The following is a 16636-nucleotide window of genomic DNA, read 5'->3' as shown; positions in this document are numbered from 1 at the left end:
TTAAGCAGTACATCAAGTTCCAGCATTTGCATGAATGTGAGTTGTCAGTGAAAAAGTGCGCTGACACACTGATCAGGTCATCCCTCTGATCTCCCCCTCTGTAAGCTTTTTCACTTTTACATTATGCAGAGCCTAATTGACCCATGCTGCCACTTATTCCTATTCTAGTGTGGATAAAGGTTTGCAGGTCAAAATGCTAACATTGAGATACGTCTGTCAGATGGCATAACCAGCTTGTGTACTTCTATATCTGAAAGTAAAATTAACACTGCTATTCATTATTTCTTATTTATAGGTGTGATTACACGGCTGGCCCACACATACATTTTGCTTCCTGGGATGAAAGTGTGGGGGCTGTTTATGTCTTTGTTCTATAGTGATGCTAGAAAATTACTTGAGAAAAGGTCTGTGTTAGCACTGTAATAGGGTTTGGCTAATGGTAAAGAATAAAATTGCAGCCTAAGAATAACACCTTCTCCAACCAGCTCTGGGACTAAAGCTGCGTACACACTTGCAATTTTTGTCGTTGGAAAGGATCTTTCACGATCCTTTCCAATGACAAGGGAGTGCACGATGCATGAACGGTGCTGTACATACAGCACCGTTCATGCTCCATGGAGAGGGGAGGGGGAGAGCGACGGAGCGGCACCCTGCTGCGCGCTCTCCCCTTCCCTTTCATTAGGATCGGCTGTCGTCCATCGTCCGTGGATCCGGCAGGTCGGTCGTCTGGACGATGGACGACACCGACTGTACACACGGCAGATTTTCGCCCGATAATTGGCCGATGCCGATTATCGGGCGATACAAATCTGACGTGTGTACGTAGCTTTACACCAGTTTATTGCTGCTGTCCTAGCAGAATGAACATCTTTTCTTGGCCCCGCTGATTTAGGACAACCTATTTTTTTTCTGGAAATCAATCTCCTTGTAGATGGAGAAAGTCTATAAGCTTTCTTGCAACTACCTGGCACAGTTTGCCGGGGTGAGCCTGCAGGTCCTTCAGATGGCTTTTCAAACTGCAGGCAGTCCCCCATTTTTGGCTTGATAGTAGAAAGAGGCAGTATGGGTTATACCAAGGCTGGCTTAGTTTTCTTCTAAGCCAGTGTCCATGTCTTTTTCAGGAAGCAGTATAACCAATGGTTTAGCAGTTTGTGTGTCCCTTTATTGAATCCAGGAAATTTTACAGTGTGTGCTAACATATGGCCTCCATGGTGAAATAAATTTGGACTGGCTCTGGTTTAAAAAAAAAACTAATATTCCAGATAAAAGATCTGTCTGCGTATAACAATTCTTAATATGATTACACACAGGTAGATGTTTTGCTCAAAGAAAGCAATGGTAAGACATCTTATTACAAGTTACACTGCTTCCTTCCTCCAAGTTCAGCAACAGGTGTTAGTGGCTCATGTGCAAAAAAAGGCTGCATTTCTTTTCTCTACAGAAACAAAAAGAATTATCAGCTGTTGGCTTCAAAGAGGATTTGCAGCAGCTGGAAATCCCTTTATTTGATTAGGATCGGGAATGCTGCTTAACCCACCTTTACATGGCCTAATTGTTGCAGGCAGTGCTTGAAATTAATGCTTAGCTTGCTTTCATCATAAGGGCACTCGTAGACTGGCTGCAGAGACTACTGAAAGATTAATTTGGATGGATTACTGCTCTTATAAAAAAAAGATGGATGTGCTGAGTGCTTTATAACATGTAACCTATTGATTGTTAATTTCTCCTTCACAAGAGTGGATATTGAACTGAAGTCTAACCCATCATGAATACATTTTACAATTTTGGCTTGTTTACATGTATGTTGTATATATTGTCTTGAAACTTTGACTCATACTTTCATGTATTCCTACATAAGATATGTATTACCTATTATTTGAATGTCTAAGCAGAAATGTAGATTTGTCCTTTCTGCACACTACTACTATAAACAGTGGTTACTTTTATATATATATATAAAAATATAATACAAAATATAATATTATTATAATTATTGCACAGTATTTTTATAGAATGAACATATTACCCAGCGCTTTCCAGAGACCATAGTCATGTCACTAGCTGTCCCACATCTAATGTAATCTCATCCAATATCCCTACCATAGTCTTATTCCCCAATTTTAAGGGGAAAGCAATTAACTTAACTGCATATTTTTGGAATGTGGGAAGAAACCGGAGTACCTGGAGAAAACCCACACAAACATGCGGAGAACCTGCAAACTCCATGAAGATAGCGTCCTGGCTGAGATTTGAGCCTGGGCCTAGTGCTGCAAAGGCCAGTGTGCTAACCTCTGAGCCACTGTGCTGCCCACGAAACAGTGGCTTCCCTGTTTTGCTGTGGGTTTGCTCTCTGCTTGAACAAGCATTGCCATTCTACTTCCTATTCCCCCCTGGATATTCCCGTCATGTATACTTTACTGAGTTTTTCATATGTACCTAAACTTCTACAGTGTTCATGATAGTCATGTCATATGCAGGGCCCTTTTCACCTCTTCTTCAGGTACTTGATGATTCTAAATTATAGAGATAGTGGTGCTGATGTAATGTTGTCAGCTCTGCTCTCTGCATTATTGCAGAGAGTGTATCCAGGATGTCAGGATGGGTCCATGACACCATGCACTTACTGTATGTCCTCAGTCTTTCCCACAGTGCCATTCCACCTGGAAGACATTTTGGCAGATGTCTTCTGAAGAAGAAGCACTATGGGAAACAGCACCATAGAGAAGCTAAGTATAGCAATCTAAACTGCTGACCCTCTTGCTTTATCTCTGTGTGTATATATGTATATATATATATAGATATATATATATATATTTTTTTTTTTATTATTATTATTTATTTATTTATTTAGTATATATTACATATACACAACATGCATGAGTACACTGTATGTATTTTAGTTGCTTTGCAGTTTTTCAGCATTTTCTTTACGATTACATAATCTTATTATTCATATTTAGGAAAAAGCAAAGCAACAAATCTTTCAAAACACAGCCGCAAAGCATAAATCTACAGCTTCAGCATCAGGTCTCTCTAATAAAAGTGACAGTGACAGCTATACAGCTGTACGGGAATTGCAGACGGGCCCAATGTGCGGAAAGAAGAGCTGCAGGTCAGTCTCCTCCAGAAAGGATCTGTCTTCAAAGCACACTTTTACTCAAACTGCTGAACATCGCATGACAGAAAACTCACAAGACATTTTCCTCCAGCCACGGGGTGGGCTTCTGCAGGAAGGAAAGCAAACTAGTCCTCATGGGTATTCTGTCTGTAATTCAAGGTACAAATAGCTGCATATCACTTATTATTATATTTTAATATAAATCACTTCTTTGAAATACGAATAAACATAATTTCCATTCTGTGTAGAAAAAGTTTTTTCATCATAACTGCATGTGATGGTGTTATCAAACTTCTGATGTATATATATTGCATACATATATAGATATAAATTCTTTGTGCAATGTAGACACAACAATGCATATGGTATATATGTACTGGGTCTCTTTTCTTGATATATTGAGCCCGATTTATTCAAGCTCTCCAAGGCTGGAGAGAATACACTTTCAACAACGAATCTGGGTAATCCAGCAAACCTGCAATGGATCTGGTCCAGAATATAAAACATTTGCTACCGTTTCCCCGATTATAAGGCACTGTCTTATATTTTTTGAAATGCCAAAATATGTCCTAGGTCTTATTTTCAGGGGATGTCTTATTTTTCCATGAAGAAGACTACAGTACACATTTATTGTTGAAAGTCACTCATGATCACTCATGTTCCATTGATTGTCCCCTTCTGATCACTCATGTTCCATTGATTGTCCCCTTCTGATCACTCATGTGCCGTTCATATTCCCCTTCTGATCACTCTATGCCATTGACTGTCCCCTTCTGATCACTCTATGCCATTGATTGTCCCCTTCTGATCACTCTATGCAATGATTGTCCCCTTCTGATCACTCTATGCCATTGATTGTCCCCTTCTGTTCACTTACCGGTAATTAAGTGTAGGGATCTCCGTTAGGGCAGGTAACTCCGTTAGGGCAGGGATCAGCAGCGTGCTTCCTGGTTCAGAATCGCGGGGGCGCGTGTGCCGGCTTTTTACTTTCAGTTTGGCTCTGCACTGCAGCCAGGAGGAGACACGCGCTGCAGCCAGCATCAAGGAGACACACACAGGATCGGATATCGGGGGATGTCTTATTCACGGGTGAGTGTCTTATTTTAAATATTTTTTCAAAAATCGGGGGTGGCTTATTTAATGGGGATGACTTAAAATCGGGGAAACATGGTAGCAAATGACTTTGAAGAAATCCATTCCAGGTTTGCTGGATCACCCAGCCTCACTGATGTATCCCCTCCAGCCTTGGAGAGCTTTAATAAATCAGGCCTATTGTTTGTCAGTACATGTTTAATAGCTGTGATTGATTTTGATGATAAATGCCTATGTCTGTGTGGGTAAATTTGTATACAAAGAATGACTACAAAGCGCAACACTATTTTTTAGATTGATTTTCATCATTGGAGATTGGATGCTTCCTATCTATCTTGAGAGAATTGTATAAAAATGCCATAAAGAAAGTAATAGATAGGCATAACAGCCATGTCTGATATAGGGATTCTGCATTGCCGTAGTATGTTAGGCGAAGCCTTCAATAATCCAGGTTCTACAAGGCAGTAATCCATGTCTAACAATATGTCTGCTGGATCTTTTATAGGGCCAACTCAACAAGAAAATCATCTTCAATTAGCAGAGCAACTAATATAGGTGAAACTGGCTACTACAAACACTTTTTATTGTGTGGAATACAAAAATAAAATAAATAAGGTTTATTTTGTATATATATTGTTGAAAGTTTCTGTTAAGGTATTAGGACAAATATAAACTTTACCTAATAATTTATTTTGAGTAAATTACAGAACTTCTTTGTAGCCATGCAAGGAAAAAATGCTGGCCCTGAGCTGTGACCTAAAGCCTAGGGAAATAGGCTTTGTGAATGTTTCATGTTATTACAGGCTGTGAAGCATTAGTTGTTTTTATTCTGTCTTCTATTACCTAGAGAATTGTTTGAAAAAAGCCTATCTTTCGAGACAATCTGTCATATTCCAAACCATTAAACTCCATGTATAAACTTCAGCAGGTACCTAGATGTATTTGCCTATACCAGTGTTTCTTAACATTTTAATATGGAGGAATAATTTAAGATCTTCAGGGAAACCTGCTATAATTTGTATATTCAGAGCTCACAGTGCATTAAAGTGGGGGTCAGTGGGAAAAATGCTTCCTACATTTCTGACCAGTGGAAGAATGTCACCCTTACAGATAGCCAAAATGAAAATTGGTGTGTGTTAAACTGAGCTATGAGTTACAAACTGCCCTTTGCTTAAAGCTGAACTAAACAGAAAAGTAAAAAAAAAATCACACTTACCTTTAATTCCAGAGATCCCTTGATGGCGCTGGACCTTTACTCGATTGGGTCCCGTGCTGTCCTGGAATTCTTCTTCGTTCCGGTGCAGAGGAAGCACCGGGTGCCGCCTTCCACCATCTTCTTCTTCTATCTTCTGGCTATGTCACCTGATCTCGCACTGCGCATGTGCGAGATTGAATGACGTAGACTGCTGCAAAGACAAAGAAAAAGGCATGCGCAGAAGGAGCAGCCAAGAGCCTCCTTGGATTTGTGACATAGGTATCTTGGAAGGCTCTGCGCACCCGTTTAGAATTGGGAGGTGCTTCACCCTTGTTTTAAAAAAAATTTGCAATTAAAAAAAAGAAGAATATTTTTACCTTATATAATGGGGTTGTTTACCCTTTTATGTAAATAGAAGCTTTGAGTTTAGGTCCGCTTTAGGGAACCCCTAGCATCCTCTGGAGGAACCCAGGTTGAGAAACACTGGCCAATACCTTCAGCAGCTATTCATACTGTATTTTTACATCTAAATATCAGGTTGTTCTGACAAGACTACAGCACTTCCAGATATTGTCAAAGTTTTTACCTGACTTCTGTTTTATATTTAGATCCTATGATTTTATGCACAGACATAATCGACAGAGAGATCAGCAGCTTTCTTGACTCTCAAATTCCACAGGCCCAAGAGCGGTGTTCAGGTAATAACAGCTGTGATGACTGATATCAGAAGGTATTAGGAAGATAGTATATAACGATTATGATAAACAAGGTATCGGGGCTCATTTTTTGAATGGGATGAATTAGCAATGCTGTGTTTAAGAACATTTTTAGGGAAGGGTTACAATAAACATATTATTTTTATTATTATTAATAATATTAATAATAATAATAATAATAATATTATTTTTAATAAAAAGTATTTACATAGTGCCAACATATTACGCAGCGCTGTACATTAAATAGGGGTTGCAAATAACAGACAGACACAGACAGTGACACAGGAGGTGGAGAAGACCCTAAGAGATGTAATTGTTGTCTGCCTCAGCTGCAGTGGTCATGGGGACAGCATGTAGGGGAAATTTACTCTAACATGGACACAGACTGTAATTAAATCCTTTCACCCTCCCCTGCTATACAACAAGAATTTATATCACTGTCTTTTTCTCACTAGAGAACTGTTTGTGACCAGTGGTACAATAGGTGAAGGAAACACTCTAAATGTTACACAAAAACTGACAAAGACACACATATAAGCAAAATGACAGTGCCATTGTAAAGCCCCTACCCCAATTATATTTACCCTAAAGTGTTTATTGCAGCCAGAGCTGAAATTCAAAGTGTTGCAACGGATGATAGCAAGAATGTCATTTGGCTGCTAGGTCCAAGCACTGTTCCTATATTTGCAGAGGCGACGGGTATCGTTTGTGGCTATGACAGAGGCTACTGGAGATTGCTGGTAAGAAGAGAATGACTGGTGCTGGGTACAAAGACAGTGTTACTTTGCTTTGTATTGGCAGTGACAGTGTCTCTTTAAACCTTGTACATACTTTACTGTATTTGTAAAACTTTTCTCCACTTCAAGCATATATTGTGATAAAAAAGTGACTTTCTGTCAGTAAGAAAGAACACGCCACCACGATTCCAGAACAGTCATGACTGAGCATAATAAAGAGCCCTGTGTCCCCATAGATGATTGATGTGTGTGCAGAATATTGTGTCATGATCCTGTCTGTTTTGCAGGCTGCCAAGTGACAGCACCCTCTATGAATAGCAGGAACTGCAGCAACATCTTGCAGAAATGTCCCTACTTATGTGATCGCCACAGAGTGATTTTTCAGATGGAAGAACGGCATAAAGATGAACTAAGGAAATTACTGCACGTTGCCAGATTCCCCACACTTCATAATAGTAAAGACAATTTTATATTTGTACATGATAAAATATGCCTTTAATGTAGCACTAAATCAAAAATACAATCTTATTTTCGAGAGAGAACTTGAATTGATATGATTCATAAATGTTTTTAGGGAAAACATTACATTTGTGACTTTAGAAGCATATTCCTTCAGGCAAAGCTGACATCCTGTATAATAATTCCAGTAGGGGCTATACCAGTCACTGTTTCCATAGCGTTTTGCCAGTCTGAAATGAGTGATGATATGAAATGTATCTGCAACGAGCTTTATTTTGCCCTTCCTCTCATACTGCCTACCTGGGGTGATGATGCTTACTTACTGTACTGAAGGAGCAACATTGTCACCATAGGACTGCACTATAGATTACCTTCCCTGTCTTCTTTTCTATAGCAGTGATGGTAGTGGTGGGGGCCTAAAGTCCATAGAGAAGTAGAAATGATGGTAACATATCAAAAAACAGGCAGAAAGTTTTCAATGGTATTTAAAAGACCAAATAAAAGAAGTTGAAATAGTGAACACTTTCATAAAATGTGAAAGTAACAATAAGCAGCAATAAGAGCACCCCTTGTTTTAATATTTTCTTGTTGGGTGTTCATAGATTTGTGCACTGCCCAAACGACGGGTAGTACTTGGCGACTGGTCCAGCTGTCAGTCGCATGCTCCTAGTGTATTTTCATTACTTTAGGCAGCTTAAAGAAATATCTGAGGAGTAAAAGAAAGGTAAGTTATCTACTGCTGGTAAGGTGAGGATTTCTAAATAGTGTCCCCTTGTAAAGAAAATAAATCATGCTTGCCTGTCTTGCCACCTGTGTTACTGATATTTAACCTATGAGGAATACCCACTGCAAAAAAACCCTTCAGTATCTATAAGGTGTGGCAGATGCATGAACCCCGGGAGAGCACTTTGATGTTACCTGCCATCCACTTAATCACTATTGTGTTCTGTAGAGGCTTTCAAACAGAACCACATAGGACAGAGCAGAAACAAACTTTTACTATTCCTTAAAGTGTGGGATGCTGAATGGCAAAAGTAACTAGATCATGAATGGGTAAGCACAGGTGTGCTTTAAGATGCCCATTAAAACCCAAAACCAGTGTGACCCTTGGGTGAGTGTTAGACTGTTCAAGGCTATTACAAGAAGGTGAAAACAATTACCTAAATGGGTAAAGCACTGCTGTGCTTTGGGAACTATCGAAGCCCAGAGTGACCACTGGGTGAATATTAGATTGTTTTAACGCTACAACAAGGGGGTGAAAATGATTACTTTCATCAATTATAAGCTTTTTTTCCTCAAAACCAGAATTTTTTCAGCTTGTTGGAAACAGTTTGTGTGGGAGAGCCATTTCCCCTTCTTATTAAAAGAAGGCAGGGACAAACTGAGCATACATGTGCTGCCAGGACATATACATGATAGCAGTTCTTGGCTTGAACTATAATAAACAACCACTGCTCAGAAAGATAGTGGCCTGTCTATTAACAAACAGATACAGCAGACTAAAAGAAATAAAAACGTAATAACTTAGTGATAGTGCCCTAAATAGGCCTTCATGTTCCTAAAAACACACAGGTGGGTTGATCGCACCCCCCCCCCCCCCACTCCAAATTTAGCCTCTAGCATTTTAGGGGTGTTAGATTGTGGGACAGATAGCAACATGACTAAGTATTATGTACAGTGCTGCATATTTTGGTAGCTCAATATACAAAATAAGGTTTTTATGTGTTTCCAGAAGTTGTTTAAGGATAGCTGCTGTACTTCATCTACAAACTTCTCACTGGTCCTGGCAGTTCATGCATATTGATAGCAGGGAGGATATAAAGGTCCAGCAATATGCGGTCAGGGACTCGTGTAAATACGCACCTGTAGTTATCAATCATTGCAGGCAGTTACTATGGTGACTAGCAAATGCTAGAAGGAAAAAGGTCTAGACACCCCAGCAGGAGCAAGCAGAGCCAAATACATCTTATTCAACAGAACAAAAAGCATTTTGTGGTCATTGTAGCTGCATAATATTCCGTTATGCCAGTTGAGTTTTAAATCCTCTGCATCATTTTGTCTTCCTGACCCTGCGATAAGGAGGCACTGATGGGAACCATTTATGGAGCCAGTGAAGAGAAATGTAATGATACTGTATATTCACATTTCTATTATTTAAACAGACATGTACACCAACCTAAAATATGCTGTTTAACAAGTGCAAACATTTAATACTGTGTTACATTACCATACCGCAACAAAACAAATTTTTTTTTCACTAGCTGAACTTTGGCTGCTTTAACTATACATGACATTGTTCTTATTGTCTACAGCCAGACAAAACTGAAAGGTCCCCCAAAAGTAATTTTGTAATCATCTTACTTTCTTTATATCCTAGTTACTAACAGCAAGATCTCATTGCAATAGTTCCCATCCATCTGGGGGACTGGTTGGTTCTGTCCACATTTATGTTTCCTAGCTTGTCCTGTTCGAAAAATAACTAAAAATACAGCAGGGATGGTGGGAATGCTTCAGAGTATCCACAGTAGGTGAGCAGATCCATATTCTGAGTGAGTGGATCTCCTCATTAGAGACCACAAGATAAATAGGAAACTGGCAGGTCGTTTTACTGGAAATAGAGACATGGACTATTGCAATCATGCTGTTAGAGTAACCAAGCCATACAGAAAGTAAGATGATGATTAAAATATTACTTTTAGGTGGCCTCTCAGTTTTGTCTGGCTGTTCTATGTGGCCAAGGGGAGCAATGTCACATAAAGCCAAAGCAGCCAATCAAAGTAAAAAAAAAAACTTATTTGGTTGCTTTGGGTTACTGTAACTGCTACCAAAAACATTAAGGACAAATTCACATGTGTGTACTTTTTCATCATTTATTTTGATGCGCCTTGCACTAGGGCAGCCAGCCTTTACATAAGAGAATCGTACCTGCATTTCATATTTCGCCAGCATGGCACTCCTCAACATTCACCTGTGCATTGTGTTGAACTGTGGTGCAGGAGCATTTGTATATGCTACATGCATGTGTTGGGATCAATGAGTGATAAATAAATTGTGATATGCATGCATTACCAAACAGTACATGCTTACTTGCCTTTTTAAGATTCTAACCTAAAAGAAGTATAATTTTTGGGTGGTCTGTCCCTTATATTGTGTGTGACACTCAAGGACATTTGTATTTAGAGAATTAATTAGCCTACAATTGTTGGCCTTCTTCTAAAATTCCATTTGTATGGCTGTTTCTGATTTCGTAGGTCTAGAGCATACATGTTACAATTTTCAGACAATTTTTACACAAGCTCTATTTGATAGCTAATTTGATGCAGTAATAGCAAAAATAATTAAATATTTCTAGATTACAGAAATACAATAACATCAGCTTGAGTTTGTATGATGCAGGTTTGTTGCTGACACCTATAAGAACAGGGGAACAAGAGACTCAGCACTCTCGCCCACATGGTAAGTATTGTGCCAAAATACAGTACATTTCCTTACATGGCTGGCAGTAGGATTATATATCCCCTACAAAAAGTTATTAAAAGATCAGTTTGCATCTAAACTGAATGCGTAATATAACTGCAATGGTGTTCTAAAGAAGAATCCAATCTGCAGCAGAAGAAAATTAAAGTTTAAACTAGAACTGTGGCTATGGACATTAAATTATTTTAAATTTTCACACATTTGTAACAAGCATTATAAAAGTTTTAAGGTCCTATTCACACTCCCCTTTGGTGCAATGCTGTGCAGTTTAATGGAATAGCACTAACACAAATCATTCATTCTGTCATTCAGCCTAACTTACCTTACTGATGGATGTATGTTGCAATGGTAAAATAAACAAATAAATAATAAATAGAAATTTAGTTTTTCCCCCAGGAGTCACAGGCACAAAGCATAAAGGGGAAAGACCCCCAACAGGATCACAGATAGCAATGTACGAGGGGGTGCTGTGAAGTTCCTGGCTTTGCCCCCTTCCAGATGAAATAGAAAAATGAGTGTGGGGTCATATGACAACCTAACATCTTAGTATGTAACTGTGCAAATATCAGGTCTTTGTGATTCTTAAAACTGTTTTTTTTTCTTTTAGTGAGAAGCTGTGATGGCAGAGGCACAAGCAAGTTTCACATTGCTGGAGTTATGGACCGTCTTGAAGTTTTTGTTTCTCCAGGGAAAGGAAAGACACTTCTCCCCCAGTGTTTGTGACATCTCAGTGTGTATGTCCTTTGCTGACTTTCCCTGGAGAAACAAAAACTTCATGATGGGCCCCTAACTCAAACAACCTGAAACTTGCTTGTGCCTCTGCCATCACAGCTTCTCACTAAAAGAAAAAACAGTTTTAAGAATTGCAAAGACCTGGTATTTGCACAGTTACATACTAAGATATTAGGTTGTCATATGTCCCCACACTCTTTTTTCTATTTCATCTGGAAGGGGGCAAAGCCAGGAACTTCTCAGCACTCCCTGGTATCTGCTAGAGTTTGAAACTGGAGTTTGTTTTTAATATTAATAATATTTACTAATATACTGAAAATAACAAAATACAAAATTACTAAACAATCAAACCCAAAATATTTCTTCATTAGCATATAATAATGTACAGCTTGAATGTCTGTGTTACAGGTATTTTGCTGACACCTTTAAGAAGGAGAATACAAGAGGAGGACCAATATTCTGATAATACAGAGTGTTTTCCACAAAGTTAGTATTACTATTATTAGTTCTCTAAAATTTCCACCAAATACATTTAAAGTTGCTTGTTTAGGTGAACATAAACATAGGGGCACTTTCTTTATCCAGATTTCACCATGGGTGTTTTGTATGCAAATACAAAAGGCTTGTTGCAAGAAGACATAGGCTTAAGCAAGGCTGTGCATCACAAACACTGTTCATTTGTGTATCACCACCTAATGAACAGGAGATACATTTAGTGCAAAATTCACATGAAACTATGGATACAGAGTGGCAGGCATTTGAAATAATATATAAATCTATTCTTTTCTTCTAGAAGTCTAAAGCTTGGTCACACCCCAACCAAACCACTGCATTTGTCACATTAATGTACTAATAACGAGGAATAGGGGGGTAGGAAGGCGTTTGGCAAAATTAAATTATTCAGAAAAAATTGGGATCTTCAGCTGAATCTACTACCCATATTGATGTGGTCCTTGAATGTCTTTCCCTAGGATTTCTTTTTTGTATTGTTTCCCAGTTTGTCACAAAAAACAAAACAAAAAACATTTAAAAACATTTAACCAGAAGCCCTTACTTCTCTTAAATAGGTCAGTTTTCTAGGGACCATTTTCTCTCCTATTTATAACTTTTTTGCTTAGGCCCACTTTAATATGTGAGTATACCTAGGCATTCCTATACCTACGGCCGCTTTATTTTAGTACACACGTGCAATAATTGTCGTTGGAAAGGATTTCACAATGCTTTCCAATTACTAACGACTGCACGATGCATGAACGAGTGCTGTACATACAGCACCATTCTGCTCTATGGAGAGGGGAAAGGGGGAGCCTGCCTTCAATTCCATTATGATCGTTTGTTGTCCACCGTCCGTGGATCCACCAGGATGGTCTGGTGAACAATGAACAACGGGCACTGTACAAACGCAGGATTCTAGTCCGATATCAGCCTGGGACGATTATTGGGTGAAAACCATTGTACGTTTCTACGTAGCCTTAAGCTGCGTACACACCTGCAATTTTTCTCGTTGGAAAGGATCTTTCACGATCCTTTCCAACGAGAAAAGACTGCACGATGCATGAACGATGCTGTACATACAGCACCGTTCATGCTCTATGGAGAGGGGAGGGGGAGAGCGACGGAGCGGCACCCTGCTGCGCGCTCTCCCCTTCCCTTTCATTAGGATCGGTCGTCGTCCATCGTCCATGGATCCGCCAGGACGGTCGTCGGACGATGGACGACGACCGACTGTACACACGGCAGATTTTCGCCCGATAATTGTCCGATACCGATTATCGGGCGAGAAAAATTTGCCGTGTGTACGCAGCTTTAGGCACTGCTGCCTTTGGATCATAGTCTCAGCAGGTTTAAAGCAAAACTTTGTAAAGTCACTATGATGCTCATTGTCTTTCCTTGCCTGAGTCTTTGACTAAGATAAAGCCCTGCTTGCATGTTAAGTGAGTAAAGGGGAAAAGATCAGCCCACTTAGACCACATAAACAAAACCATGTGGAATGATTACAATATAGGGGGAGCCTTTGCAGTGCTAGGTCCCAGATTTGATGGTTGGCCAGGACACTGTCTGCATGGAGTTTGCAGGTTCTCCCTGTGTTTGTGTGGGTTTCCTCCCACATTCCAAAACATGCAGTGCTCATACTACTGTCCATCTCCCAAGAACTCTTTTATTTACCCCCCATGCTGGACTAGTGGTTTATGTCCCACTCTCTGTTGAATCCTGTCCAATGGGTACCTTTATAAGTGAACAAATCACTGACAGGTCAATTGTTCTAAACATAGTACAATGGTTAAATACTAAAACAAAGTTTTAAATGTTTTCAAAAATGTGAATTGCCTCTATCCATTACTTTGCCTATCTTCTCCTACTGTGTGTAAATTGCTAAAGTTGCTTTTTTCCCACAGTCATTGCAACTCTAGATAAGCAGTAGAAATAATTAAACAGTTTGCTGTAAAGCTGCCAAGATTAAAATCAATAGCCACTGGATACTAATGAGAAAGCTCTGCTGTTGTATTAATGGGCATCTTTTTTTCAGTAATAAAATCTGATTTAGACTTGGAACAATCGAAAGGTTCACCTGGAAATAAGCAGGAAATCATTAATAATAAGCTCCAGTCTCCAAGAGTTCAGGTACAGTGATCCATTTATGCTCAATCTATAATTTTATTGACATGCATTACAAAAAAGCAGGGCTATGGATATTTGGGGAATGAGGTGGTTTGGGTTAAGAACTTCTCTGAAACTATTGCTTTGTGTTGATAAGTTGCATTTGCACAATGTGTGTAACATTACACTTAGCTTTCCAGCCCCATTTTTAGATCTATAAATACTTAGCATTTCTCACTATCTTACTTCCATACTGATGTCCTTCATCTGGGTGTAAGACATTTCAGAAATAAACACAAGCCGAGGTAACAGCAAGGCGAGGTAAATGTCAGGTCTAAGTTTAAAGTGAAAAAAACAAACTAAATCTCCACCTTTAAAGCATGTTTAAACCCCAAACTAAAATGTAATATACTATTATTATTAATATTATTATTAATAATAATATTAATAATAAAAAACAGGATTTATATAGCACCAGCGTATTAGGCAGGGCTCTACTTTAAATAGGGGTTTCAAATGACAGATAGATACAGTAAAACAGGAGGATAAGAGGACCCTGGCCCGAGGAGCTTACAATACAATCTAGGAGGTGGGGGAAGTATCACACAATCGGAAGGGTCCTTGGATGCAGCTTACTGGTCCTTGGATATGGTTATTACATTGGTCTTCTTTTTTAAGGCTTTTTTCTGTTTACCTGATTATCCTACCAGTAAGACCATTTCTGTCCCAGGGTCACATCGCTTATTCACATCATTGGGCCTGATATATTAAAGCTGTGCAGGACCGGAGAGGATGGACTCTCATCAGGGAAGGGGAGTGATTCAGCAAACCTGGAATGGATCTGGTCAGGGACTGGAATTTTCTAGTGCATCCAGGTTCTCCCATGATATTCTAGCCTCCTCTCCAGTCTTAAAAAGCTATAAAAAATCATGCTCACTGTATCTATTGAGAAGGAGCGGTGTCATCATAATTTGGACACTTCCCCTCCACTCATCTCCTTTACAAATGAGGATACCTTAAAAAGCGGATAACACAGTTTAGGATGTCAGTTCCATGTACAGGAAGTTATAAGTATGCTCAGTTTCCAACAGGTTGTTTTTTTTACATTTGCAGAAAAACTAATGCAGTCCTTCCATCTAAGGACCAGTGAGCTTCAATGTATGACATTTTTGTTTTTTAGTATAGATATTGCTTATTCTTAACCTAAATACAACTCCTGAAGGATAACCTCTTAAATGTCCTCTTTCACAACTATTGTCCAATCAGCAAGTTAAGGCTGCCTAGCGAAGAAATTTGTGGCCAGTGATCTTTATTTGCCATTTGAGACACAATACTTTACGAACAAAAATACAAATCCTTTTGGCAAGTTAAATAATCCCTATAAATTATTACAATTGTATATTTAGCGGTGTCTGGATTTCAAACCACCTTGGTAAGCCAAGAAAAAAAATTGTGGATATCAAACTGCATAAAAGATTAAATGATAAAGAAAAACTAACTCAAAAAAAATAAACAAAAAAATATGATTTAAAAAAAAAAATAAACCTAAAATATGGTCTACCTTTAAATTTTCTTCTTCATGTCTTCGTTTCTGAGCAGGGTACATATATTTTCTTTTTTTTTTAACCTGTTTTTAGATTTGTTTATATGTAATATAACCTAAATATTAACACATTTTGATATATATTATATATGGACATCAAGCACAAACTTCTACATTCTTTGTGTTCTTCAGCACAGCCCTGCGTTGTGACCTTACATCAGTTTAAGCTCCTAGTTAATTTTCCACCAAATAATCATAGAAGCACTTGTATTAAGTAGCGGTATGGCCATATTTGTTTAAGTGGATGTTCATTGCATTCTGTAACTGAATTGAGTAGAGAACATGGCCCTAGTAGTGCGGTCTGGCAAAAGTGCCTGGATCTTATATTTCTGCTTTATATTCAGCCATTTACCTAGAGTTTAGCTTTAAAATATTCCCACCAAACTCATGCAGCTAACCAGGTTAAATCCTCATAGAATTGACCTGAATAGGAATCTGCACATCATCAGCACTGAATAAATATGGTTAATTGTTATGTGAATGATTACTGTTTATTTGTATTGTTTTGTAAAGCATAATGTGATCAATGCCTTTTCCAAGTTTCAATGAACATTTTTGGATATTATACACACAGAATATCAAAAACCTCAGCCAGGTCAATTCCAAAAGAGTAGCACGTAAGGATTTCACTCAGAAGGAGATTACAGATCTGCTGGACGGAGTGAGAAGATTTGGACACCACTGGAATTCTATTTTGTGGTCCTATCCGTTTCAGAAAGGGAGAAGTAACGTTGATTTGGCCAAGAAATACAAACAACTGCAGATACAGCAAGGACATGAAAAGTAATGACTAATTCTAATATAAAAAATGCTCAGTTTGCCTGTCATGCTGGGGTTAGGTCTCACTGCAAGGATCTCAGATAACAAGAGAGAATGGTCTTTGTCTATGTGTCCTCAGCTAGATGGAAT

At 38.7% G+C, this 16636-nt stretch overlaps 1 protein-coding gene across 1 annotated transcript in view; it reads left to right on the top strand.

The window, feature by feature from the left end:
- The window catches only part of TERB1 (telomere repeat binding bouquet formation protein 1), a 29545-nt gene that overhangs the window by 11568 nt on the left and 1341 nt on the right, over positions 1-16636 (top strand). The window contains exons 8-15 of the mRNA XM_072422663.1: positions 2961-3277; positions 4716-4765; positions 6014-6103; positions 7146-7313; positions 10714-10773; positions 11935-12012; positions 14054-14148; positions 16302-16510. Coding sequence (XP_072278764.1) covers positions 2961-3277; positions 4716-4765; positions 6014-6103; positions 7146-7313; positions 10714-10773; positions 11935-12012; positions 14054-14148; positions 16302-16510 — 1067 coding nt within the window. The remainder of the gene's footprint in view (positions 1-2960; positions 3278-4715; positions 4766-6013; positions 6104-7145; positions 7314-10713; positions 10774-11934; positions 12013-14053; positions 14149-16301; positions 16511-16636) is intronic.

The sequence above is a fragment of the Pyxicephalus adspersus genome, chromosome 9 (assembly GCF_032062135.1).
Source record: "Pyxicephalus adspersus chromosome 9, UCB_Pads_2.0, whole genome shotgun sequence".
Lineage (NCBI taxonomy): Eukaryota > Metazoa > Chordata > Amphibia > Anura > Pyxicephalidae > Pyxicephalus > Pyxicephalus adspersus.
This window is presented reverse-complemented; position numbering and strand designations above follow the sequence as displayed.